This window comes from Harpegnathos saltator, unplaced genomic scaffold (genome assembly GCF_003227715.2).
Source record: "Harpegnathos saltator strain DR-91 unplaced genomic scaffold, Hsal_v8.6 scaffold1, whole genome shotgun sequence".
In the NCBI taxonomy this organism is placed as follows: domain Eukaryota; kingdom Metazoa; phylum Arthropoda; class Insecta; order Hymenoptera; family Formicidae; genus Harpegnathos; species Harpegnathos saltator.
Window position 1 is genome coordinate 1,453,974 of NW_020229872.1, and position 27,391 is coordinate 1,481,364.

General features: G+C 42.0%; 4 protein-coding genes and 1 long non-coding RNA gene across 10 annotated transcripts; 2 read left to right on the forward strand and 3 right to left on the reverse strand.

Annotated features, from left to right (window-relative positions):
* The first annotated feature begins 177 nt into the window (after positions 1–177).
* On the forward strand, positions 178–6,070 carry Nagk (N-acetylglucosamine kinase). Its single transcript, XM_011143843.3, has 8 exons — positions 178–228; positions 842–1,117; positions 1,753–1,945; positions 3,241–3,325; positions 3,584–3,682; positions 3,822–4,074; positions 4,610–4,908; positions 5,241–6,070. Exons 2-8 carry the CDS (start codon positions 1,072–1,074, stop codon positions 5,589–5,591), a joined length of 1,326 nt encoding a protein of 441 aa, XP_011142145.1. The 5' UTR covers positions 178–228; positions 842–1,071; the 3' UTR covers positions 5,592–6,070.
* Positions 1,112–4,594, reverse strand: LOC112590681 (uncharacterized). The gene is made up of 4 exons (XR_003114391.1): positions 4,293–4,594; positions 3,779–4,085; positions 1,618–1,975; positions 1,112–1,456 (listed from the first exon to the last, which is right to left on the reverse strand). It is a non-coding gene; the product is annotated as an uncharacterized LOC112590681 (long non-coding RNA).
* A 122-nt stretch (positions 6,071–6,192) lies between the features above and the next one.
* On the reverse strand, positions 6,193–13,230 carry Hr96 (Nuclear hormone receptor HR96). Of its 5 annotated transcripts, none has more exons than XM_025307905.1 (8): positions 12,391–12,541; positions 11,828–12,291; positions 10,449–10,933; positions 8,976–9,773; positions 8,588–8,804; positions 8,027–8,446; positions 7,605–7,809; positions 6,193–6,300 (listed from the first exon to the last, which is right to left on the reverse strand). In XM_025307905.1, exons 2-7 carry the CDS (start codon positions 11,963–11,965, stop codon positions 7,612–7,614), a joined length of 2,256 nt encoding a protein of 751 aa, XP_025163690.1. In that variant the 5' UTR covers positions 11,966–12,291; positions 12,391–12,541; the 3' UTR covers positions 6,193–6,300; positions 7,605–7,611. The 5 variants fall into 5 exon arrangements, with proteins under 5 accessions (XP_025163690.1, XP_025163677.1, XP_011142142.1 ...); XM_025307892.1 differs by having other exon boundaries at positions 6,197–7,809; positions 11,828–12,077; positions 12,193–12,291; XM_011143840.3 differs by lacking the exon at positions 12,391–12,541 and adding an exon at positions 13,214–13,230 and having other exon boundaries at positions 6,197–7,809.
* A 349-nt stretch (positions 13,231–13,579) lies between these two features.
* On the reverse strand, positions 13,580–25,128 carry LOC105184807 (lymphocyte cytosolic protein 2). 2 transcript variants are annotated; one of them, XM_011143848.3, is made up of 10 exons: positions 25,058–25,128; positions 24,289–24,632; positions 22,676–22,738; positions 22,026–22,084; positions 20,690–21,282; positions 19,997–20,346; positions 19,721–19,856; positions 15,145–15,318; positions 14,803–14,938; positions 13,580–14,453 (listed from the first exon to the last, which is right to left on the reverse strand). In XM_011143848.3, the coding sequence occupies exons 2-10, from the start codon at positions 24,478–24,480 to the stop codon at positions 14,306–14,308; spliced, it is 1,851 nt and encodes a 616-aa protein (XP_011142150.2). In that variant the 5' UTR covers positions 24,481–24,632; positions 25,058–25,128; the 3' UTR covers positions 13,580–14,305. The 2 variants fall into 2 exon arrangements, with proteins under 2 accessions (XP_011142150.2, XP_011142149.2); XM_011143847.3 differs by having other exon boundaries at positions 14,803–14,941; positions 25,058–25,123.
* A 712-nt stretch (positions 25,129–25,840) lies between these two features.
* Positions 25,841–27,279, forward strand: Grx3 (Glutaredoxin 3). The gene is made up of 3 exons (XM_011143849.3): positions 25,841–26,026; positions 26,335–26,967; positions 27,112–27,279. The coding sequence occupies exons 1-3, from the start codon at positions 25,977–25,979 to the stop codon at positions 27,116–27,118; spliced, it is 690 nt and encodes a 229-aa protein (XP_011142151.1). The 5' UTR covers positions 25,841–25,976; the 3' UTR covers positions 27,119–27,279.
* The last annotated feature ends 112 nt before the right edge of the window (positions 27,280–27,391 follow it).

Below are 27,391 nucleotides of genomic sequence, written 5' to 3' on the forward strand. Positions count from 1 at the left end.
TGTTTCGTGTGAGAGATACACCGTGCACGTGATTCAACCACACCGAATCAACAATCTCCACTTCCACAATTCTCACCGCGCCGGTTCGATGACATTTCACGTGGAAGGCTTCGTGCGCGACATCTAGCTAACGAGTATCGCGAGCAGAACGAAGCGGCGACGACGACAGTAGAGAGATCGTCGCGCAGAGTGGTGGATCGTTTCAGTTCATTTTCCCGATCGGCAGCTGTACGTATACAATATATCGCATCCTCGTTCCTTCCGACCGGTCCGCGCACTCCGTGAGACGCGAGCGAAATATTTTTGCAAGTCGCGCGAAAAAGCCAATTTTCGCGCATGCCAGAGAAACCGACGGAACGTTTTTCGCCGCTCACGCGCAATACGACGAAGACAGAGGAGAGCGGCGATTCAAGTAGTAAATCAGCGGCGCTGGAACGGAAATCTCTTTCTCTCGCATCGTCTGGAAAACCGAAGGATCCGAGTGTGTCCTTCGCGATTCCGGATCGCGGATCTGCAAACTGGTTTCGCGGACACTCGTGATTTTGTCCCGAGCGAATTTCGAATATCTTTCTCGACCCGAGACCGCGAGCGCGACCAGTCTTCGCCCCGTGTTCGGATGTCCGTCGTAGATCTTTGAGGAATCGCGCGAGATAACGTGGAATCCCTTATTTTATTTTACCCTCGATTTATTCTTCATTTTATTTGATCGTATTCGAGGCTTCTGCGATTATATCACTGTCAAATATTGCCATTACATGATTTTTTCCTTCTTGAAAATTACATAATGTCTCTCTGTATCTCTTTTGTCATTCATAACATAATTTTATCTTTATTCCATCAGTCCTCTCAAGCTCACGCGGGGGTTAGCGGATTTAAACACCGCGCACGTGCATACACGTGCGGATCGCGTGCGCGTGGCGGAAACACGGCGATTCGCGCACGGTGTTAACGGAGTCCGCACGAAAGAACGAAACGGCAAAAGAGAGAGAGAGAGAGAAAAAAAAGAGAGAAATAGAAAAGCCGAGCTAGTATCGGCCGAAAAAAAGAAACAGGCATCCCGTCCCGGAAAGCATGCTGTGCCTGATCACCGCTGCTCGCAAATGCCGGGCGCAAAGTTGTAAGGGAGCTAAGTACATACAATCTCCGAATGGTGAAAATCATGCGAGCTTTCTGTGTTATTATATTACTCTCGTAAAATACTCGCTTTCACTATTTCGTCTCGATTTCACTATCGTTCCCGATAGCTCTGCCGATGATCCGCTGTGTATATTTCCACATCTGCCGATACGATCCATGTTTCGTTGAGATAAGCTTTCTTTCGGACGCTTAATATAGTCGTCGGACGAGGTCGTTTATCGGAGACTATAAGCGACATTTACAGTCTTACTAGATCATAAATCCATCTTCGATATAAATTGTTTCACGAAGACACGTCAGGTACGAAGCAGGTCTGAAACTAAAGCCAAGACTCGGCTAGGAATAATTGGTCTATGTGTGTATTCTTCGAAAATATTCCATTCTCTACTCAAATTGCATCTCAGAAGCTCACGATACAGTTTACGTACGAAACGCTTCTCCGGTTCTCAGAACGCAAAGGACAGAATGTTGTACACGTACCATCCTGCATTATCCTGTATTGTCGCATCCCCCCTCCAGATCCCGTCGAATCCTCGTGAAATGTCAGCGTCAGCGTGAACACGGATGATTGACCGTCTCCGAGAATCTGACGAGACGATCTTATCAAAATGGCAGGCAAAAAGAAGGGCAAGAAGGCGAAGGGTGCGAAGAAGGCCGAGAAGGTGGTGGATGAGTTTCAACTCCGCAGGGATCTGAGAGAACAGACGAGGATGACCGACACCACGAAAGCAGCGCAGGACGAAATCCTGGTAACCGCGCCGGGCGAGCCGAAATCCGCCGAGGACATCAAGATCGGCGGCATAGAAGGGTGAGTTGCCTTTCCAATGATCCGTGCCGCCTGAAAATGCAGAATACTTTCAATGTGATTTCTCGAGTTACAAGAAGGAAGCTGTGAAACGGGAGATTCGCCTTTCGCGAGTGAATCTATATTATCTTCCTAAAGATAGACCTGCTATCTCGTGCAAGTGCAGCCACACGATTGTATTGTACCCGTCAGGGACAATGATCTGAAAATAAATATGTATCGAATACGGAACTTCTCGCTCGGAAAAAATTCCACAACGGATGAAGATAGAGCGACTTAGAAAAATAACAGTTATCTAAAGTGCGAGATATTAGTTTCCGCGAAATGTGCACGTCATCTCCGGTATCAATAAAATCATCAATGAAAAGTGACGAATCGCAATCAATAAAGAAGAGCTGTAAATTTCAACGACAATGCGAAAGGCGGTCTCCCTTTGTTGCATTTTACGACGAGTCTCGGGACTCGCGCTATCGAAGATTGCAATTGCTCGGTCTTAGCGAGTCATTGCGAACGTGAATTTCGCTGATGTTTTTCTCCTATCATGTTCTGCGAGTCTTGTCATTCTTATTTTTGTTACAACGTTTATCTTATCGCACCGTTTACGCAAATTTCAACTTCGTTTCTGATACGAAACGACTAAGAAAAGAAAGAGACTGATACACTGCACTTTTTACAAGAGCGCAGTTTGTTATCACATTGCGCTTCGGAATTTAGATGGAGCGTTAAAAAACTGCGACGAAACGATCTAACGCGCGTTTTTGTGACTTTCACAGCGTATCGAAATATTCAGAATCGCGGATTATGATATCTCCTTTCGCGATAATAACGTGCCGCGCTTGAGCCAGGAAACTGATGGATCTTAATGATAGTGGAAACGAGTATCTTCATTGTTTCTTCATTGTTGCTTTGTATATTTTCCTGAATTCACGATATATTGTCATTGAGCGATCGCGTATTTGATTTCTTGTAACTTCGTGTTGATTTCGCCGCTGAATGTTCAACAGTCTTTGCGTGATCAACGAGAGAGAGGACGATCAAAGGAGAGCGAGAGAAGTGGAATATGCTGCCCAAGCGATGATAATTCTAATCAGCGACTCAGGCCGTTAGCCGGCCTTAACTTCTATCTTGTGACCGGTCATCATACGGTCTCATAATCTTGATATAAGGAAATAATATATAAACTTAAAAGTTAATTGATTAATGCGATGCTCATTTTTATAACTTGGTAATCGTAAATCGCTTATGAATGAACAGGTGAATTAATTAATTAATAATTCTTTTTTGTTTCTCTATTTCAGAGGCGGCACACATTCCACGCTCATAATACTCGACGGGAAGGGTACGCGGCTAACGGAAGTCAAAGGACCAAACACTAATCATTGGGTGATTAAATGAACGAAATTATACGAGCAAGTTTCGCGTAGTTTCGAAGCGTTTCGCTCGTCGAGTATTTGAAAATCTCATGAGAAAATTTGCAACTTCGTGCTGTACTTCACTAAACTTTATGGAAAGTCGTAGTTGAAATAAACTACTCGAATGATTACAGGAATATTATCTTATCGATCACAAAAAGATATAGTCTATAGAGAACGGTATAAAGATAATAACAAAAAGGTATATGTGTTTCTTTGTGATATCTAGGTGCTCGGAATAGATGAGACGGCCGCCAGACTGAGCGCGATGATCGAAAAAGGCAAAGAACAATTGGATATACCGAAATCCGTCCCCTTGGATTGCGTAGTGAGTACTAATGAAATTAGATCAATTATGATTATGCACCATTCGAGTGAATTAGACGTGCGCGCGTGAAATCGATGGGAAATGATTTAAGTATACTTCTGAGGTCCTCCGCAGAGATACATGATTCTCTCGTCGACAGGGACTCTGTTTGAGCGGCTGCGAAGAGGAAATCACGAACCGTCAGCTCGTACAGACTTTACTGGAATCGTATCCACACTCTGCCAGGGATTACATAGTCGACTCGGATACTCTTGGTAGCCTCAGGACCGGCTTGGAGTCCGGCGGAATCGTATTGATCGCCGGAACTGGCAGCAACGCTCTGCTGATCAATCCCGATAAGAAGACTTATGGTTGCGGTGGATGGGGACACATGATGGGCGACGAGGGTGGAGGTATAGATTGTCTAAAATGAAAGATTGTCTAATGTGAAAAAATAGGTACTGAAATTTAAAAGTTTCCTTCAACAAAACGATATTTTGAGCGCAAATTTCACTTTAGCCTTGGGTAAAGTAAAATCTACCGACGGAATATTAATAATGACTGGTATTGGTGTTATTTATTTTCACGTGTTTTATTTTCAAGTACGCATCCGGTACTCATATCGACTTACCTCTTATCAGAGTCTTATGTAAGTCATGTGCATTCAGTTCCTCTTGCACTCATTTCATGTCATTGATCGCATAATAAATCTCGATTGTAGGAGTTAATAATAGATCTCCTGCGATACAGAAATGCGATATTATTTATTTACTTAGACACTTTGAGAGTCATGTTTGTTTTGAATTAGTTGTGAATTTTTGAAATCCTAAAATCATAAATCGAACGTCAGATTCGTTAGAAGAGAGATAGTTTCATTTAAATCTAAATATGAATATACATTCTAATTCTAAATAGATTTCGACTATTTTTCCCTGTCAATTTTTCTAGCTTATTGGATCGCCCATCGCACTTGTAAATACGTATTTGACGATATCGATGACTTCATCAAAGCGCCGAAGCCTATAAGCTACGTTTGGCCAGCGATGCGAAATTATTTTGAGGTGACGGATAGAAATGGCATATTGGCATACCTCTATGCAAAATTCGACAAAAGCATCATCGCGAATTTCACGAAGGAAGTGGCGGTTGGCTGCGAAAAAGAAGACCCGCTCTGCCTACTGATTTTCGAAGAGGCCGGAAAACTTTTGGCGAAGCACATCATAGCTGTCTCGAAGAAGGCGCATAATGTGAGTGTTCTTATCTTAATGACACTCGCTCAACTTTACTCGCGACAAAGTCGCCAACCTGCAAGCAATTCCGGCTAACTTAAAAATGAAATCTTAACTGTAATCTAATATTCATTCGCATGTAAAAATATTATGTGTATTGGTCCGTTATATTACTTTTCTGATCAGTCAAATCCTATCGAGATACAGATTTTGCAAAATGTCTGCTACAATTTTATTGATAATTAGCCGACAAAACGCAATAAGATTTTTCAACGGGATGTGACGCTAGATTGTGTTTTCGTCTGAGAATTGAACCTGGAGAATAGTAAAATAAAAATTACATCTTCCAGGATCTCAAGCTGGCTCCGGGTGGCTTGAAGGTAATCTGCGTTGGATCAGTATGGAAATCGTGGAAATTCATGCAGAAAGGATTCATAGACGAGATCCACGACACACATCTCATCGATGAGCTGAGTCTCCTCCATTTGACGACGACGTCGGCGCTGGGGGCCTGCTATCTGGCTGCAGAGAAAATTAACTGCCCGTTCATGAAGCCGTACGACGAAAACGTCGAGATTTTCTTCCACTATAAGCGCGAGCAACAACCAGAGACACATACGACAGAGCCCGATGTCGCGGAATTAGGAAACAATGCCGTCATTTGCAACACGGTCGTCCACGAAAACGGACAAAATACATGATAAATGTTTGAATAAATAAACCGTGTTGTAATGTAAATTGTATGTTGCGCGAACGCGAAGCACAGAGATAGTACATATGAATATACGTATGAACGACATATTACATAAATTCGCGAAATCGAACTGCAATTACTACAAAAATTAAATAAGTTTGTAAAAACGAGTAGATTTGATATGTACATAAATTCATGCACGAAATCACGATCAATGTAATAAAATCTCGAATAACGCATGTTCGGACGTTTAAATATGTCAGTTTTGTGCTTCACGTTTCTGACCGCGTCGGAATTGTCGAAAACGATCGGTTTTGAAGCTCTTGTTGAAGTTTTTGTTTTCGCATCAATCATTCCCGATGATCTGTTCATAATTTTCGCAATGCGATGTATGTTGATATAAAAAAAAAAAAAACTTTTATATATATGTGTGATATTTGCTATATATGAAAGAATAAAAAACGTGCGAACCTCTTTACATCACAATCGATACTGAATGAAACTTGTTTCTTTTCCATAATACACGTCAAATTTCACAATGGTGAGAGAGGATGGGATTGAGAACAATCTGGGACGCAGCTTGGGGCTGGATATCGTGGGCTCTGTTCTCCATTTTTAAAATTGTCTTCTATTTATTTGTATCTTTCCTCAATTTGATATTCTTCGTGGCCTCTACCACCGTAATAGTGCTCATCATTTTGTACATTCTCGGCCTCCTACCGACAAGAAATAATGAACACAGATGATTAACAAACTCCGAGAGGACGTATCGTATCCCAGTAAGTGAGACATACATGAACACTTATCATCGTCATAAATTAAATAAATATACGGTAGTAGAAAGGCCTTATACACCTACGCCGCGAGGAACTTATCGATGTAAAATTATGTGCAACGCCCTTTTGAAAAATATATTTATGTCCGAGTATATCACAATTTATCGTGTACATTGCAACAACAACACGTACACTCGTACAAGTATGTCTCCTGTCTTGCATTTATTTACACATATACTCTGGCTAAAGCTAAATTATCGTAATTTCATTACCATTAAAATTTGCATTAAAATCTTGTTTCCTCGAAATGTTCTTTCGAGAAGCACGAATTTTTAACGACATATATTACTATATGTAATCCATAATAATAAAAGTGTAGAATATAGTACTATATTATAATACTATATTACTATCTGTTCGATTGGATTGTTGTAAATCGATAGATTCTCGATTTTTTGTGAACACAAGCCTTGTTATATGTAAATAACACGCTTGCTTAAGATGTAAAATTTGACCATTCAAGTGTTAAAAAAAATATATATATATATCTCTATCTCTGTGAGGAAAAACATGATTGGAACAGCCATCTAGGAATCATTGCGTTGTCGTTGTACGCGTACGTTTACTTTGGATACGCAATGAGAATATGATATAGAGCTCAAAAGATACTTCACGAAGTATGTAACGATATAACATGTGCTTATTGCGAAGCTAAATATTGCTACTGTCGTTAATAACTCTGAGACCGCATATTAGCGGGTCGTATTCTGCTGGAATTGTCGACTTTATTTATTCCGACGAGAAACATCGCGCGTGCGTAAATGCCTTTCGCTTGGAGTGAGAGGTATTAAACTGTGATAAACATCGATATATCGCTTTCACGTGTGACTCGCTCACATTGTATGTGAGTGGAGCTCTTGTCTCGATTTTCACACCAGATTAATTCTATACTCTACATACATATATTCTTCGTTCTATTGTTCGAAGAGACTTAAAAGCTCATATTGTTAACACATCATCGTCTATACGAATGAGGCAACGTAGAGAAATTTACAACGATCATACCTTCATAAATATTGAAGTCGTCAATACAACTAACAATTTTCTTGATATCGTCTTTACTTTTTTCTTTGTAGGATATTCCGAGGAATACGTTCCCCGGCGGTAATATTAAGGAAAGTTCCCTAGTGCAATAGCTCGAATCGTTATGCGCATGCAGAATTGGAACTGACATAACATTTTACCGGCTAATCAGTGCTTCAAGTCGAATATTTCTATAAGCAGCGGCTCCACGCTCGATGGGTTGACGTTCAAGTAAACACCCACGACTTCGTCGTTCAGTTTGTGGAGCTCGGAAATCTTCTGTATTAACTTGAGAAATGTGGACCTGGCCTCGCAACCGGGATAAACGCTCTCCAGGTATCGTCTGAGGAGATAATAATACGAATTCTGGAAGAAAGAAACGCACCAATGTGAGAATGCAGCTAGAGACCCGGAAGAACTCTATTCAGAAATATTTCCAAAGAAATATGAAATAAAGTCCCGATAAAATGTAACGTAGTAATATTATCAACTTTTATTCCGCTCAAACTGTCAAAACAAATTCGTGAGACACATGCAAGATCGCCGCGGTTGTTTCAGATACATTACAGGAAGTTTCACTTACTTGCTCCAATTTAATAACATCGCGATGCACGACTCTAGGTCTGTCGGGCGTAAACAAGGCGATTGCGCTTAAAATTAGAATGATGTTTTCGTCCCTCCATCGCGAATCAAACGTTCGGACGAATCTCGCATGCTCCGCGTACAGATTCCCCTTCGCTTCCTTTAGAACGTCGACCTTGATATTCGACATGCTCTCTTGGCTGTGGGGTATCTTCCACATGTCTTTATCCGGATCATAATTGATGGCTGATCTTAGGATCATCATCTCCGTGCAACCGCCTTTCAGCAGAGCTAGCTGATCCTCTTGACACATATTCTTGAAGGCGTTTATCTTCTTCGACATTTTTATCAGCCGTCGAATTGCTATAGCTGTCAGATTTATAACGTCTAACAGCATTGGGTCAGATTGCCCGAAATTATTCTAGAAACAAATATCTATCATTGCTATTCGCGTTCGTTTTCATATATCATGATATATTTGTTATATATTAAAAAAAAATTCTCATTGCATCGAAAGTAAATATTTCATATTGAACAACGTGTAAGATCGTAGCGACGATACCTTGAATTTACATTCATCGCCAACTAAATTCGTTATATCGTCGTCTAACGGAGCTAACAATGCTTTATTGGCAACTATCAGCTCATTCAATTTCGCTCTCTCGGCGTCATTTAATTCCCTACTGCTTTGATTTACGCCAAGACTAGAAAACGCCGAATATTCCAACTTGATAGCCTCACATAAGATAGACTCGATGGAGTTGGCAGCGATCGGTATCCTGAAAGAAGCGGCCCGGTTTTAAACTCGAAAACACGGCACGCTTTATTGAGAAACGATACCGCTATAGAATTATCTCGCGCAAAGTGTACTTACACGCAATTAGATAAAGCGCACATGCGCTTAATTAGATAAAGCGAGGGTAGACACAGCGATCACGGGTTGCTCATACCTCTGAACATCCTGAAGAACGTCTCTGGTCACGTCCGCTGGATTTTTGTTCCAGTCCGCGCCAGCGGCGGGCTCCAAATTTTGATTCTTGCACTCTTCAGCGTTGCGATTCGTGATTAAGTCCGTCAGGATCGGATTTTCCACGTGGCTACCCTTGAACTTCAGCGTATGTCTGGTTGTCGTGGTGCCGCTGCTACCCGACACACTGGCGCTCTCAGGCGCCTCCGATCGACCTGCCATCTCATCGTCGCAGTCACGCTCGTAGGTCATCTCAATCGCACTGTTCTCCTTCAAGAACTGCATTATATGTGGATCCGCCGTCAAGCATGTGGCCATGTCAGGATCCGTCATGATCTTCATGATCACTCGCTGATCTTGGAGTATCTTCGTAACCAAGTTCGGGTTACTGATCAGCTTAGAGAGCAATTCGGGATCTTGCTTGAACTTGACGGCTAAACTATTCCCGCTCGAGCACGTTTCCTTGGACTTCTGGCATATCGTTGCCTCCTCCTTGATGGACTGCGACCCCAAGTTCGAGTCGGACTGACTCGTGCCGGTGTATGAAGTGCGATCGACGTATGCGTTGGGGTTTTGCTCATGGCTCTGCTCGAACTTGAAGTAACTAGACGCACTCTCCTCGAACTGAGAGTTGTACTTGGATGATTCGTCGTTAGCGTTGACAAACGTGGAGTTAAACTCCAATGTATTCTGCTCGTACTTGCCCGAACTCGTGGGAGAATCCTCTTTATCCTTCTCCATGTTCTGAGGCACCACGTTGAAGTCGTTGAGTCTCGAACGACTAGAAACGGTCAATCCCGAGTTAATTCCTCTTGCTTCAGCATCTGTTACGATGAAAAAATCCGAAGAACAGCCAATTCGCGATATTTCCGCTGTACTGCAGACTTGACTGATCAAACTGGACAATACGACAAATATAAAGGCTTGTTGTTACTGCGGGCTTTAACCAGTTCTAAAACTGCTTATAAAACTGTTTTGTGTAAAGACTGTTCAAAACAAGTAACATATATAACATGCCAACGTAATCCATATTATAATGGGAAGATCACGTATCAAATAACCTGTGCTGGGAAGAAAAGCTGAGGCGGATATTTACATGTGATTACAATTCACGAAGTGGCTGATTTCGAACCCTGATTCTAACATTTACATATCTATACACATATTTACATATACATATCTATCACTTATAAATTTATCTATGTTACATTATTCCTATTCTACATTTCGGACAAAAGATGAACAAGAGGTTCTGCAGATGATCGATCAAAGCTAAGAATATGACTAACAAGAATTTTTGCAGAGATTTTCTAGTACAATGTGTGGAAAAACAGAAAATTGTATATTTTATTTATGTCACTATATCACCTATATATTTGCATTATATTTATTATATCGCCTTTTCGATTTTATAACTCTTCGATCATTATATTATACTGGTCTTATTTGCTCATACCTGGCAAAGCTTGATCTCGAACTATGAGCAGACTCCTTCAACATGTCCAGCGTCTTTGTCTCGGCAATATTCGTGCTCTCAGGTGGACTAGAAGGACTCGGCACGCTGGCTGCCGTCACTGGACTCATACTCTCCACCACATTCTGCCTGTTGCCGTCCAAGTCTGCGTACTTGCGATCGGACTCCCAGAAGTACGTCTCCGACATAGTGGAAGCGACCGAGTTAACAGACATCGACGTGTCCTCGAACGTGCAGCTGTCCACGCAGTCTTTCTTGATCTTCAACGCTTTGACGTTGTCCGACTGGGTACGCTTCTTGGCTCGGTTTTTCTCGATTTTCTTGCGCTTCAGGACCTTGTCCTCCTCAGACATAATGTACTCTTTGCGCATACCGATATTGAAGCACTTGTCCAGGCGGCATTTTTGGCAGAAGCGTCTAGTCACTGGTGTGATGTTGCAGTTTTCCGTGAACGGACACCGAAAATCCTGCGAATGAAAACGCGGTAAATAGCAACTTCGAGTTTCTCTCGTGCGACAGTGACGATTACGTTTGGCAATTGCGCAACATTGTGCTCACTCGTGATTTTCTAAGAAATTCCGAGGGTTTTAGACAAATGTAAGAAGTTCATTCCGTTTCATTATCATCTGCGATCCCGCATACATTTCAATTAATCTCACGAATGAATTGAAATAATCTCATATAGCCGGTATAGACGGAAATAACTCAAAATGCAAAAACATCAATATCTTATCTGGCTTTCTTAACAGTCTGTTAAATTTTAACGTGCGAATTTAACGTGCATCGTTTAAACTTTCCTACAATCTTCATACATGCTCCTCGTTGACCTCTCAATAGCAAAACAGTTTCTCATTTAGCTCATTAGTTCTTTATCATCATATCAAACAAGTTACATATGTAACATCTATTAAGAAATGCCTTCAACTTTGTATCCTCAGCGATTATAAAGAGAATAACTCCCACAGTTCTCAAGAACTATGAGAATTATTCTTTATAATAAAGGCATGAAATTTTACCAATTAGTCCATAGATACTTAAAGAGAATTAAACATAATAGTGATCTAATATGTATCTGAGAGAAAAATAAGTAAAAAAATTAATTTTGCATTCAAGCAATTTTCTCGGCATTCAAACTAACTGTTCCAAATTCTGCGAAAAAAATGTCAAGTTACCAGTCAATTGTAAATTGACCTTAGACATCCAATGCAACAGTGACTCAACTCGCTTCTACAAGAATTCAATGAATCATACAGAGACTCAGGGATTCCTCACTCAAACGAAGATTCTCTCAAGTCCTCCGAGAAGCAAATTAAACATCCAAAGTGCCAGATCAAGGCAAGAGTGAGAGCACACAGATTTACTTTGTTCTTCAGCGCGTTCCTCCGGAAGAAGGCCTTGCAGCTCTCGCAGGATACCGCGTTGAAGTTGTAGCCGAGCGCCCGGTCGCCGCAGACTCCGCATATCTTGTTGGCCTCCCTCACCGGCTGTTCATCGTCCATTGCTCCTAGGACGGCGGTCTCGCGGACGATTAGCACGTCTTATCTAACGTAGACGGCATCGTCCTCTCCTCTCGCCTCTCACTGACACGGAGAATTGCTCCCAGCGGCTCGGCTGACTCACAACAACATTGTTTTATCGCGTTCGTCCGTCGTGCCAAAGGCTCAGCTCTATCTCTCGCCCGGGAGCCAGGTCGCGGGAATATCTCGCGTCCTCGTCGATTATTTACCGTGGTGCTCACGACAGCATCTTCCTGCAGCCGCTCCCGTGATCTCGCTCGCGTCTCGTCGATCGTAGTCCAACGCCCCCCGGGATTCGCGAGACGCGCCTACAAAAGAGTCTCTTAAGTGATCAAGTCGTACGAGCCGCTCAATTGGCGGCTCACTTGCCAGCAGTTAACACGCCGATGTGCACAAATCCGTCATACAATTCGCTCATTCCGTCGTCATCCACTGCCTACCCCCTGCTCACCACCCACGTCTCCTCCCGCTGCCTAACTCGCGCAACGCGATACACCGCACGGAGAACGCATCTGTGAAAAGTAACTAGAGTAACTTCCTCCTCTGCCCGCTGCCGCCGTTGCCGCGACGGCGACGGCGACCACCGATATCCACGTGACACGAGCCATGTGACCGATGGCGGACCGCTCCGCCATGCTTTGAAAGGCGTTTCGAAGCGGTTCGTAGATAAAATCGAGAATCAACTTCCGTATGCTCGATCGCGTCCACTTTTATGCATGCGAAAAGATCAATCAACGCGCTTTGAAATTGCTGCTGATATATAATATAATTATATAATCAGCAAAATCCTAATTCATCGAATTTGTGCATACTCGCTTCGGCGAGTTTGTAATCAGCTTTTCCTTATTAATTATATCGCGACGATTTCTATTACTTTGTTATATGCAATTAAAAAGAAATCGTTATCTACGAATGCAATTAATCGGTAGTCGAATGGGTAATAAAATCGCGTTCTTCGAGTAATTGGGCAATTGCAATGTCAACGTGTGACGTTTTACAATGTTTTTGTCACGCGAGCGCTCTTGAAAGTTTATGCGAATATTAGACGTAGCGACAGATTCATGATACGCACAAATCAACGCACTCAATCACTTGGATTGATACATTTTTACCGTCGAACAGCTAGCTCGAAGTTCACGATTACGCACACGTAGCGTTATCGCGTTACTGCGAGAGACCGTAGTGACGATTACGTACGCTGACAGATATGTACAATCACACACAACTAACCTACGACGATCGATTATCCAGGGGATTCTCCCACGAAGCACAGAAATAATTCATCGCGCCACGGCTGAGGACTATTTAACGATGGTCACGGCTCGGAAATGATTTATCAATTCATTGGTTAGTCGGAGTTATCTTTATCGCGCACGAGCTCTTGTTGGCGAAGTGAGATAACTGTCAGATGTGTGCGTGTGTATAAACGCTACTATATGACTCACGTTTACAAAGTTGAATCGTATGCAAAATCGATGAACATCGGGTAGGAGAGGAGGCACCGAAGGAAAACGTTAACGGACTTTGAGACACGATAGGAGCGATGTAATATTGCGCACTTCACTCACGAATGCGCGTAACGAAGACCGCACGAAATATATCCTACGAAAGATTTAATAAAGTCTTGATACATGTCATCACATTAATCTCCCAAAATCAACGTTCTGAGAAAGGGCAGGTGTAGCCCACGTGCACGCGAGCGATCGATTACAGTCGCTTTGATATCGCAGATTAACTAAGCTAAATACATCACTTTCAACGCGCGTGAAAATATAAAAAATACTGCTGAGATAACAAATACGACAAATATTTACGTCAACTCTGAGTAAAATACTCAAATATGTCGTATAAAATTATTCCCTTATAAGTGAGCCATAAATATAAATATGTATCATGTTAGTATAAGATATATTGATGTATATATTAAAATATTACGCGACATATATATAATATATATGTGTGTGTGTGTGTGTGTCGCGAAAAAGAAAGAGAGAAGAGAGATCCGTTGCTCAATAGTCGAGCTTATATAGATATTATCGAAGGCACTCATAATTATCGAACCGAATTATAGGCAAATAGAACGAACTAGATCCGTCTTTAAGATATTATCATTCCTCGATTTTTCGAATTACAAAGGCACTGCTTAAATATTTGTTCGTTTCATGCAACTGATTGGAAAGATTCGATACGTCGTCATCGGATATTCAATGAGAATATTTGCTCGGCAGTGTTTATGTGTCGCGTGTGATTCTTATACGCAACGGGATTGTCGATAAAGATCCTTCCTGCACAGATACTTGTAGCCTACATAGCGAACTAAAATCACTTTGGTGGAGTGTCAGTCAATTTCGTGCTTCCTGTCTGCATGCCGCCGGTATGCAGTACCAGTTCTTCTCTCATATAAAACGCCACGATCTCCTCGACGGTCGAGAAAGACTGCTCGTTCATCTTTGCAGAGCCCAAAGCGTATCTAAATCAAACAAATGTAATAGTAAATATTCTACTATGCAAATTTTGTTAGTAGCAATGTAAAATAACGAAAAAAATAAATCATCATATGCAGTAAATTATTCAAACTTTTGATCCTTCTAATTTTTGTTCAAACTTTGGACTCTATAATTTTTATCTTATCGATCGCATACAAAGTGTTGGTCTTCAACACCTGTCCAATCATTTGGTCTAGATTAACGATATTTCTTTTTTCCGTAGTGGAAAATAATACGTGAAGTTAAATTACAGTCCAGTACTCATCGCTGTAGAAATATATACGGACTGAAAATGTTTCGATAAAGTGTGGTTTTGATAAGCAATATCTATACCTATTGTCGCTTCTCTTTCTAACCGGAACATTGTAAACTCTGTCCTTGTACCATAGGACCAAGGCTAAAGGATTACCCAAGTTCGTAATGGACGGTCTTAGAAGGAAATATCCATCCTGCGGGTTGTTGTAAGTACCTTCTGAAAATATACGTTCACATATTTCAAACAATCGTATTATACTGACATTATTTGAAATTTACTTGACTTCACATGTTGTGGCTAAATTTTATCGACAGACCGAGAAATTTTTGCATGAATTTCTCAGCAATGTTTCAATATCATCAACTCGTACAATTCAATTTTATACAACTCATATTTAAACAAAATTGTCCGATACGTACGTTCTTTAATGAGAGCATTTGCCTGCTCTCTCGTAACGTTGTGAAACCAGGGTTTGTCCACGTAAGAGTGTCTTTCCGGCGGAGGTGGTAGCGGTCGCGTAGCTCTGTCATTTGACAACGAAACATTACTACCAGAATGAGGTAATGTGGCTGATTTCTTCTCCGGTGATCGTTCTGTAAATACATGAAAAAATTAAATTCGACATGTGAAAAAATGATGGAAATTTGTTAAAAAATGAATAAAAAAAATTAATAATCACTGTGTGTTCCATTTAACAGTCAAGTCGAACAGTCCACTTGACGCATAATATATAATATAATACAAATCAATTTCTACAACCAAACGAAAATAAATCTTATATCTTGCAAGTGTAAGGTAACACAACAAGGACGCAAGAAGCATACACAAAGTTGAGCTGCTAGTATTCAACAACAGATGACAAACCTGAAGGTATTAATTAATTCATCCTTATTAATCATCCTTAATTAATCATCCAGAGAAGCACACGGTTTGAAATATACGATTCTAAGTCGTAGAGTACAGCTGAAAGATTCGTTAGAATGTAAATCGATTGATTGCACTACTAACTTGCCAAATTGAGTCGAGCCTGCGTAAGGGCAGCCTGCGTCAAACACTCCGAGAGGCTCGCTTGCCGACGCGCCGCCGTATTCAGCGATACGTTTCGCTTTGAATCGCCGATTATAGTTGCCATTATCGCGAAATGTCTACCGCGACTTCCTTCCCGAATTGCAAACAGGCACGTTTATCAGAACTACACGCTCGGCTGTTTCGTCATCGATTGTCTTATCGCCCGCTCTATGATTAATACATTAATAAAACTTAAGTCACGCGATAATTGTCGTTCAGTGGCCGACACGAACGTCGCGAATACTCTGGGTAGACTGACATTCAACATCGGAGTGGATCGCCTTAAAATATCGTGAAAACTAAGATATCGATCCGTTGGTCCCTCGGCATGGGACATAGACGAGTTCGTCGAAAGTGTCCTCAAAAATATCCCTGGTAAACCGGATGACCTGAACGTAAGCGGTCCGCGCTCCGAGAGATAACAATTCAGGAACTCCGAGGGGAATGCCGATAAACTTGATATGTCCTGAAGAAAAAGAAGGAGGAATCATCGGTGAGGCCAATGTGTGTTTATGACCTCCTCAGGACGAGGCGATCGACGCACGTGAAAACGATGAATATTCCGAATGTCCGAGCTTCCGAAATCTATTCTTGTCCGCCGGAGTCGCGCACAGGATGTCGATGACCTCGGACAAGTCGAGAGCGAACAGACGCGTGTTTGTTGCACTCACACGTGCGATTGCTCTGCGATCGTCCGACATAGATGAAAGAGAAGGAGAAGGAAGAGAAGGAGAGACGGTGGTGAAGGTGTGCGTCGTCGAGGCGCGTTTAATCGTTTTGTATACCTGGCGGTTCAGGAGGTTGCGAATGGCAACACGTGGACAGACTTCTTTTGATCTTCACTATCATATCGGCGACTTCATCAGCCAGGCGCGTGACCAGACCGTCTAAAAGCTGTTTGCTCAGTCGCAGATAAAAACAGGAACACTCCATCGCAAGTGGATTTCACTCTTTCAGATCCTAGGATCACCGTCTCCTAGTCCTGTTTTGTATCGTCTATCGTAGTCACGTGCGTTCTCGCGCGTCGTGTTTTTTCTGGATCGTTCTTCAGCACAAAGTGCCCAATTAAAAGCAGTATTCGCTATAAAGCAATGTTTCGTTTTGGTCGTTTGTGCTTGCGGTTTCCTGTCTGCTTCACTCTCTTTCTCTCTTCTTCTTTCTGATCGGTCGGAATTTTGCGGGTTACACTAATCACGCACGGATTTGGTGATGAAGAAAATCGTCATCCGTTTAGCGCTGTCGTTGCCTGCCCAGAGTTTCGAAGATCGTACACGACCTCGCCCGTCTCTGGAGATCCTTTGCATGTTTCAGAAATTGCTATAACTTCGACAAGACATTCAGTAGACCTCGAATAATCGCGACAACGTCATTGGTATACACAGAGAAAAATATCATTTTAGCTGAGAAAAGTGATTTACTTTCCTTTTTTCACATAATGATTATCTTCAACAAAAAATATTTTTTAATGATAGTCTTGAAATATTCATCGAAAATTTTAGACAAGTTCATTATTATACAGCCAAGAAGGGTTTCCTCTCTTGTCAAAAATATTGTAAAATTTATATTCTATATACTAGGTGCGCAACTAAGTTTCCGGGTTTTTTTGATCAATGAAATATGGAAAATTTCAAGAGAAATACAAAAAATGGTTTATTCAAAGTATCGTCCCTCGCTAGCTACACATTTTTGCCATCTCTCTGGCAATACATGAATACCCCGATGATAACACGACGCGTCTTTGGACCGAAACCATTCATCCAACCAATTTTGCACTTCTTCGAAATTGGCCAAATATTGCCATTCTGGCCGTTTTTCGAGCAATGCATGGTTCAAATTGATCAGTTGTTGTCGGTAGCGATGCCCATTGACAGTTTCGCCCGGTTTTAGCAGCTCATAGTACATGATTCCTTCCTGGTCCCACCAAACGTAGAACATTGTCTTCCGAAGCGATTTGGCCGTGCCGTCGATGTTGATGCTTCGCCAGGTGAAAACCACGATTTTTTGCGTTTGGGATTCTCGAAATATATCCACTTGTCACCACCAGTAACAATTCGATGCAGGAAACTCTTTCTTTCATGCCGCAAAAGCAAAATTTCGAAAGTGACTTTTCGATTTTCCATCTGTCTCTCAGTCAACTCATGCGGGACCCATTTTCCTTCCTTTTGAATTTTTCCCATGGCATGTAAACGTTTGGAAATTGGAGAAACGTTTGGACCTTGGCGAGTCATGTTTAATACCTCCGCAAGTTGATCTTGTGTTTGCGTATCATCTTCATTCAATAACGCTTGCAGATCGGCGTCCTCAATTGTTTTTGGTCTTCCGGAGCGCTCCTTGTCCTCAGTGTCGAAATCGCCACTTCTGAAGCGTTTAAACCAATCTTCACAGGTAGTTTTCGATGGTACATGTTCGCCGTAAGCCTTCTCAAGCAAACGACGTGCTTCAGCTGCACTTTTTTTCAAGTTAAAGCAGAAAAGCAAAGCTTCCCGCAAATGCTGTTTATTTGGCACAAAACTCGACATCTTTGTTGTTAGAAAAAATATTTTTGTGTTGCGATATGTGTTGGTATTACGACTGGTTATTGTTAACAGATGTCCAAGCTATAAAAAAACAACTTCAGACATGTATGTCGACTACATGTGTCGTTAGCGCCATCCATGTGTGAAACCCGGAAACTTAGTTGCGCACCTAGTATATATACGTGTGTATATATATATATATATATATATATATATAGAGAGAGAGAGAGAGAAAGAGAGAAAGAGAGAGAGAGCAAATCGAGTTTTTGTTTTAATTTAACATTCTTGACTGAAGTGTTAAACTCACTAGAATTTAAAACATATTTTAAGTAAATCTGATATTTGTGATAGATTTGCGGATGTATAAACTTATGAGATACTTGAGACGCGTAACGTTTACTTGAATGCAGTGTATACTTTTCTGTGTATACTTCGTTAGAAGAACAATATCAAATTCGCGATTTCGAATTGTTGGACGACGACAAAGCGTACGTGGGGTAGTTTCACTCGGATCCTCGAATTGTCGATGACGGTGGCCGACGCGCAACTGGTGGCATTATCGCAACGACATCAGGTTGCATAGGAAACCGCAGTGATACGCAGCATTTGTCAAGCACATGTTCGTGAGAAGTCCCACTCGACTCTACTGCATCCTGCACTTTTTTCTTTTTATTTCATTCAGCCGTATGTCTCGCTGCGGCGACGTTCCCGCTGTTTTCGCCCACCGTTCGCTGACGTAACGGGTCTAATCGCGCACCCATTTGCGCGCAAATAGCTCGTGTCCAATAGCATCTCATCCGACCGAATCGATGATCAGAGCGACGGTATTGGCCAGTAAGGTTCCAATTTCACGAAACATTAGCTTTCGGATTTAATCGGTCATTATTCATTAAAAAGAGCACTCTAATGAGGGGTTATCCTTCCTGATCCTCTGAGAATCTATCAGACTGAGACTAAAAGCAAATGCTCTAATATCCGTGAAGTCGTTCTTCTTGCGATATCTTGTGTATGATCACGTAACGCTTCTACATTCCTTGGCATAAAAAACAGGATTGTTGTCGCTTGATATCAATCTTATCACATCGACGCTTTCCATTGATTACATCAATGTCCAATTCAAGTTTATCAAATCATCAAAAATGCGGTAGATAAATGCAATTCACGATGCAAAATTTGCTAGCTCGTTTTAGTCACTGCCTATTGGCCATTTTATTATTAATGCTTATATAGCTGTATAGTTAATTTGTTTATTATATAGTTGGTCACGTTTTATACATAAATTAATGAGACGCGACGGTATTACAGCGCCGGTTACTGCTTAATATATAAAAATAAATTAACAAACTGGTCAACCGTGTGTGGCGCCATGGCAATCGACGTTATTACGATGGAATGCGAAGAATGCGCTTACCTTTGAGTTTCTCCGATCTGAGCCTCTGATTAAGTGGAGTGGGTGGTGGAGTGAGCGACGGTTTGGCGGGTAACGGAGGTGGTGCTTGCGCATTGTTTATCCTCTGAATGGGGCTCAGATAACCATTATCCTCCGGCTGACGACGCGGTAATGACAACAGCGAGTTATTAATAAGCAGAAGTAACTGTACGAATCTCACGCATTCGAAGCAAATGTCGACGATGAAGAAGAGAGAGAGAGAGAGGAGAGAGAGAGAGAGAGAGAGAGAGAACTCACCATTTCCGTAATGCACTCGTAAATCTCGTACTCTTCCTCCTCCTCTTCGTAGCTCGCGGCGCTGGGCGGCTTGTAAACGCTTTCGACCGACCCCTGACGACCACTGTGCAACGACAGCTTGCTGTCGACCCTCGTGATCTCTTTCCTCTGCGGTTGTTCGATGATGTTCTCCTCGAACGTCTCGTACTCGTCCTCGCTCTCCTCCGTTCGCGCCGGCAAGTTCGCCACGAGGTCGAAGTTTCGTATGGTGGCCGGCGGTTTTGGTAATTCCTTCTCCGGTTTCTTCACCTCCACGGACGAATAGTCCTTGCTCCTCTTAGGCTCCGGAGGAGGCGGCACGACCATTCTTTCTGAGGAAGGAGGTCAGATTTCGTTACATACATTTTGACGTCGCCATTCGCAATTGAATCCTCTCGGTACGAAGAGATCAAAGTAAAAGAAGCGACGTTGTTAGTTGAAAACGGCGGATGTTATAAAACTCGAAACATCTGCAAAAATGTTCAAAGACAAACATTAATATGTAGACGTTTCGAGTAAAGAATTACATCTATATGGCACCTCATACGAGTGACTCCGATTTCGAAGCAGAACTTTGACACGCAACGAACGAAGCTCTCTCTGATTTATTCGAATTTCGTACTGAAAGGATAACGACGTAGAAAAGAGCGTAACGCGCTGACTCTGCGAACTAACTTTGTATCTCTTTAGGAACGCACTGATTTATCTTCGGCCGATTGTGTAGAAAAGACTTGGGTGGAAACTCCTTATCGGTGATCATCATGATCTTCCTCGTTGACAACGCTTCCGGCTTCGGGCCGACCACCGGCTTTTGCGCCAGCAGGTTGCTCCTGCGCTTCGACTCCTCCGTCGCGTTCTCCATCGCGGTGGAAATCTGGTTGTGTAGTCTCGATATGTTTTTCGTAAGCGACGGTTTTGTCTCCTGGAAATTTTGGTACATGCTCTCTTCCTCATCCTGACAGGAGTCGAAGTTGGCGTAAGTCTCCTCTTCCTCCGGCTGCACTGTCTTCTTCAGCTGCGGCATTCGCGCTGGCATTCGGACGTTGTTGTTCTGCTGAAACACCTGCCTGCTCTTCATCAGACTCGGCTTCACGACTTCCGTCCGTTGCGTGTCCTCGACCTGCGAGTGCTCCTCGGGTATCTCGTCCTCGAAGTCGGTGCCCCAGGAATCACTGTCGTTCGAGTGATCATCCTGCTGCTCCGCGTTCTTGTCCAGCAGATACTTCTCCGGCGTCTTGTTCAACTGTTGAACGAAAGCCCATAACTTCCTGCAACCGATTAATTTCCAGTGTACAAGTAGTGTCTGTACGTTCAGCGTTTCGTAATGATCGTCGATCGTCAATTAAATGCGTCGCTGATGTTTTTCAAAACAAGATGAATGTTATCGAGCAGCATCACGCGCACGCACACAACGGTGCACGACGTTAGATGGTTACGCGAGTGTACGGTAAAGGAACGGTCGAATGCGACCCACGCGAGAGAATTATGCATTTATGCACGACTTGCGGTCATCAAATTGTTCAATCGCGCGAAACGTGTCCCGCGACACGGCTCGCCTCAGCGTCTTTATAAAACACTGAAGTTCGCCCGACTGAAATATCAGCGACGCGACACATTTCCGCGGTTTCTCGTCGCGCACGCGTCAGCACATTCTTTCGTCAACGGATAATTCTCGAAAAATTCACAGGTGAACCTCGGGATAAATTCGATCGAACGAACTGTTAATTCTTATTCGCAAAATTTCAATAAAATAAAACGAGGCGACGTCGAGATATCATACGTTGCGTGGAGGTTTTTTCTTAAACAATTCGAAATTGTCTCCGCGTTTTGCGTGAGTAAATTTGCGTGGACGGCACGCGAATACAACGCGCGTACGTCGCTCGCATACGGAATAACCGAATACCGTTAGAACACTATGAGAAGTACAAGACGCGATTCCACGAAGAGATGGACGAGAATGCGGAGTTGTGATGGGGACAGAAATAAAGCTGGATTTGGTTCGCTCTCTCACCCTATCAGTGGACGCGTGAGGTCATTCTTCCAGAGAGCCAGCTTTCCATCCGTCAAGTGCTGCAATAATTACAATTAATTGAAGCGGCCGCTTAAGAGCGCACGCGTCGGCCGGTCGCCTCGGAACGCTATCGTGGCCGGAAAGAAGCACGGTCACGCGTTATCAATAGAAATGGATAGATAAGTGTGTATCTCTCCTTTATTATAATTAATAAATTATCCACCTCTCGTAGTCGGATTAGTTTAATTAACATCTCAATGAATTAAGATATTAAAAAGTCGACAGATAACAGATGGAAAAAAAAAATATATATATATATAAAAACATGCTTGACATATAATTTAAATGTGATACGAGAGAATGCTACACGTCTCTAAGTTATAAGATGGAAACTATATTCGTCGTTCGTCGGAAATTTTATCATAGAAATTTCAATTGACCGATTAAACGACAAACAGTAAACAACGCGAAGCTCAACATTATGCTACAGAGACGCCCCACTTTTCACACGCCTTGTATATTCAGGACGGCTAAGGGGTCATCGACAGGAACACCCGTGCGAGAGACGTTGTGAGTCGACAAATGAGACAAAACCGGGAAATTGCGCGGGTGCCTCTGCCCTCTCGTTTTCGTAGCAATAATTCACTCACTAGCAACTCATCGCCGTCGATCTGCCGCTTCGTAATCGCCTTGCAGCATTCCTCCAGTCCGTTCTGGAAAGATGAGGAAATACAGTCGGCAGGATATTCGAGAAACTGATAACGCACATGAGCACATGAATACGCGTTCCGAATTTTATTTTATCCGCTCCGACGGATGAATAAAAAAGAAGAAAGGAAGCGACAGGATAGCACTGTGGTTGATACAGAACCGGGTTTTTTTACGTCTTATCGCCTTACGTTGGGAAATTTGTATTATCAAAAATACACAATACATCCGACGATAAAATATCGTCGGTGTTGTATGTTTAAGTAAAATTACGTTATATTGTACACTGTGATTTATATCTCGACGGTTATCGTCGAATAAATAATTAAATTATCTTTGTCGAACATCGTCATAAACAAAACATTAAGATTTACAAGAATTTAATTCAACTTTCTCACTTTATCCCAACGAAACATGACGAGTCGAAATATCGATCTTTTCAACTTTTCAACGTAATCGTGTAGTGTCGGTCTTGGAAACTGGAAAAAATCTTTCAATTGTCTGCACTGATTAACAATTACGATATATTCTTCGCGATGAAAATCTAATGAGAAACGTAATCGCGGCGAATAAATAACCGATGCAATGATGCGAGGTATGTGGCGATTTAATTACTCGGGAATTCGAGAAAGTTACACACAGACCCGACCGACCACGAAACTAGGATACGCACGAAGAAACGCAACGTCCCTTTCGCCGGCCGAGTTCTCGAAAAAAGTGCCCCTAACGCCGGCTGATGCGGCGGAATGTTCTTATGCGAAAATTTGGAGCGGAGCTGATTCTCCTGATTTTCCTCGCCAATGTTCGCTGCATTGAAAAACGCTGATTCTTGCCGTTTCAGCTTGTTCGAAAATTTTCTGAAAATTGCCCCGATATCGCTTGACTGCTATCTTCAAACTGCACATCCATATTCCGGCGTAATCGGTCATCCGTCCCACTAAATAAATAATAAGAGGGATAAATGCGAATTAAAGATTTTTGGTATCAATGCGGCGCGGCTCGATCGAAACGGCGAGAGAAAAGAGAAAGATTTCGCGCTACGCACGCATGTGCGTGCGTTCGCATGGTGCCGCGCCGCTTAGGTGTTCCCTGACCCATGGGCATTCCCCGCGATTCGCCGCGATGTGCGTCACGTTGCGTTCCTGATAGCATGTACACATCTGTAGGCGACTCCAACTCGAGAGACGTATCAATCGCGTGCCAAAGGCGAATGAACGTCTGCGAAAGAAAGAGAAAAGACACAGCTGAGAGAGACTCGAGCCTATCAGTCTGATAGCCGACGCAGACAGCTGACAGTTGGTGGCCACCACCACAAAGTCGCGTCTGTATACACCCTGTTGCACTCTCATGGCCTCTCACGTCTCTTATTTTTCTCTCTTTGCTCCTTGTCTATCCGTCGCATCATCCGGCGTGTAAAAACTGGCCGAGGTGCGTCGTAAAACGCGACGAACGCAATCATCGAGGCACTATTATCGTCGTCGTCGTCGTCGTCGTCGTCATCGTCATCGTCATCGTCGTTGTTGTCGTCGTGGCAGCGACTTTATATCGCACTCACCTTCTGCAGCAGCTTCAGCACCTCTTCCGTGTCCCAGACGGAGATGTCGTTGAGGGCTAAGCTCCTCCGTGACAGCTCCTTGGACATTGCACCCGCGCCCGCTGTCACGAAAAAAAAGCGTCGCACGTGCACGTTCGCCGCTCGACGGCATCTGTATCTGCTTTTTGCGGCCCGGCTGTCTGTGACAGGCATTCCTCCCCCTTCCTCCGACGCTCACACTCACGTCGGCCACCACCCTCGGGAGAGCCGACGGCCATTCGTGCGATTGGTCACTTCTCCGTGCACCTGTTACGTTACTCGCCAGGCCCGTCTCGAATGGACACGAAGCTCCCCTCATGCATCACCTGAGAAGAATCCGTATCAGAATGTAATCGGAATGTAATTGCCTGATCCTTATCTTTGACACACAGTAAACGATATGAAATGGAGCGAGAAAATAATACTAACGCGTTTAATTCCCTGTTAGAGTATGTAATTTAACATTACATGATCTGCCTACGCATATACATATATACTATACACACACACATATATATATACATATACATCTGCAATACAGAATACATCTTGATGTTTGCTAAGATTAATCTTTTTATCATCATCAATCATTTTATCACCACTGTGTGTCGTTGTAACGTCGAGGCAACAATATTGTCATCAGATGTTTTGTTTCTAACAATTATTGATATATTACTCAGATCACACAGGATGGATGTATTGCTTAAAGGTAATAAAATACTTAAAAATTGAAGTTTGTCCGCTAACTTACGTCATATAAAGAATGTTTGCCATTTTCCTGTCATCTCATTTCTCTTTAAGAATCCAAAGAGAAGTTCGGTCATAGAGAATTAAGAAAATATCGTAAAATTAAATCCGTTTCTCAGGTTTTATTATATTTTTTTTCGACCTAATAAAAATCAGAGAGATTATGAGATTTACTGACTGCATATTTATATAACGTATCGTATCTATACGTTAACCTATACAAAACACTTGAAATTCGAACGAATCAACTTAAAACATACGAGATCTGCATGGCTACATAATTAAAGCGGATCTCGCAGATGCAATGAATACCTTTCTCCGAACATCCTGAATAACAGCAAATACAGCGGCAAATGCTTCCTTTGATTGCGAAGGCATCATTTTTTTCAATCATTTCGCGGTACATTTTTTCAGAACTTCCCCGAGACCATTGGGACCGGTAATGGCCGATGAAGGGGCAAATTCGCGCAAGCGCAAAGGATTGAATTCCATTCAGTCCTCAGTTACGTACATACTTCACTATAAAATATGGTATTGCTAGGATTTTCTGCAATAAAAGAAAAGTTTCAAAAAAAAATATTACATATTATCAATACAATTTAAAATGTAACAATTTTACCAGGACCTCAGACAAGCATCCTATGTTACATCAAAATATGAATTCGTGTCGAACTTTGTCGTTAGAAGCTGTAAAATATTCACGCATGCACATGGAGAAGTGACCAGGGTTTTCTACCCTCACTTCCCGTCACTGATGGAATTGCACTCGAGTATGTGGCGCTATTGCACCTAAAAAATTTCTGCAGCCATGAGCGCGGTGCCGTAAGTCGCGTAGACGCGTTCGCTATTGACGGTAGTTGAGTGATCTCCAGTTTTGTGAATATCACTATCGATAAATACGAACCAAAGAGAGAGGTGACGCGATGACTGTCATCGAACTGGATACGGAGCAAGTATTCGACGATTTCGTCAAGTGAGTAATCGAAAGTGACAAATTTCATCCTTACAATTTTATCTCACGCCGGAGAACGGTGTAGCATTTTTGTTATTTTTCCTGATAGAAGTTAAGTGATTTTGTATTTACTCTCGTAGAATAGTCGAAATGAAATTATACTTTTCAAATGCGATTGGTCTTTTAGAGAAATATAATGTATTGTATATTCTTATTTAATTATGGTCGATGATTAGCATATTTTTCCAACCAATAAAAAATGTATCAATTATCGCAAGCGTAGTAAGTGAACTTTCTGATCTTTCATAAGTATATCTTTGCTATACAAGGTCCAAAGAGCTTACCGTCGTTCACTTTTATACACCATGGGCAGCACAGTGTTCTCAGATAAACGATGTGTTTGAAGAAATGGGCAAGTTAGAGGAATACATGGATGTGAAGTTTGCCAAGATTGAGGCTGAGAATGTACCTACCGTGTCTCAAAAGTCTGGGATAACAGTAGTACCTACTGTTCTTCTATTGAGAAACAGCCACATATTGGACAGAGTAGATGGCGTCAATACCATCAAGTTAAATGAAAAAATCAAGCATCATTTAAATAACAAGGATGTGTTGTTGGACTATTTAGCTAAGCCGAAAGAATCTTTGGAAGATCGACTGAAGAAACTAATCAATCAAGCATCCTGTATGCTATTTATGAAGGGGAATCCTGAGCAACCACGATGTGGTTTTTCCAGAACAATCGTCTCTATCCTGGATGACTACAAAGCCGATTATAAAACATTTGATATATTACAAGACAATGAAGTTAGGGAGGGACTTAAAAAGTTTAGTAATTGGCCAACATATCCACAGTTGTACATAAATGGAGATCTTATTGGTGGATTGGACATTGTGAAAGAGATGAATGAGTCAGGCGAGTTAGAAAGTATGTTACCAAAAAAAGACAGTGGTGAAAAAAGGTGAGTTGCTGGAGCATTTAACCTAAACAAAATTTCTTAAATAAAGTACTTATGAAATAAATCTTACTTATATATGTACAAGAAAAGACAACTTGGTACATGAAGCTGTAAAATTTTGTAAACAGCAAAATATTTTCTTTCCAGGAGTTAAACATCATCAAAACTGTTCCTTTAATTGATAATTTTTCTGTGTTCTTTTGTACTTGAAAAACACCCTTGAAGTTATTTTGTTCAAGTAATATGATACATAAACTTTTAATATGATACATAAAATTTTGTGAGTCAGCTTGAAATACATATGGATTTAGTAGCAATATGTTACCATATATTAATGTAATATAAATATATACAGAACACAAAACAATGTGTTCAACAAAGGGATATGAAATCGTCATATAAAGATCTGCGTTGTGTACATTTTACA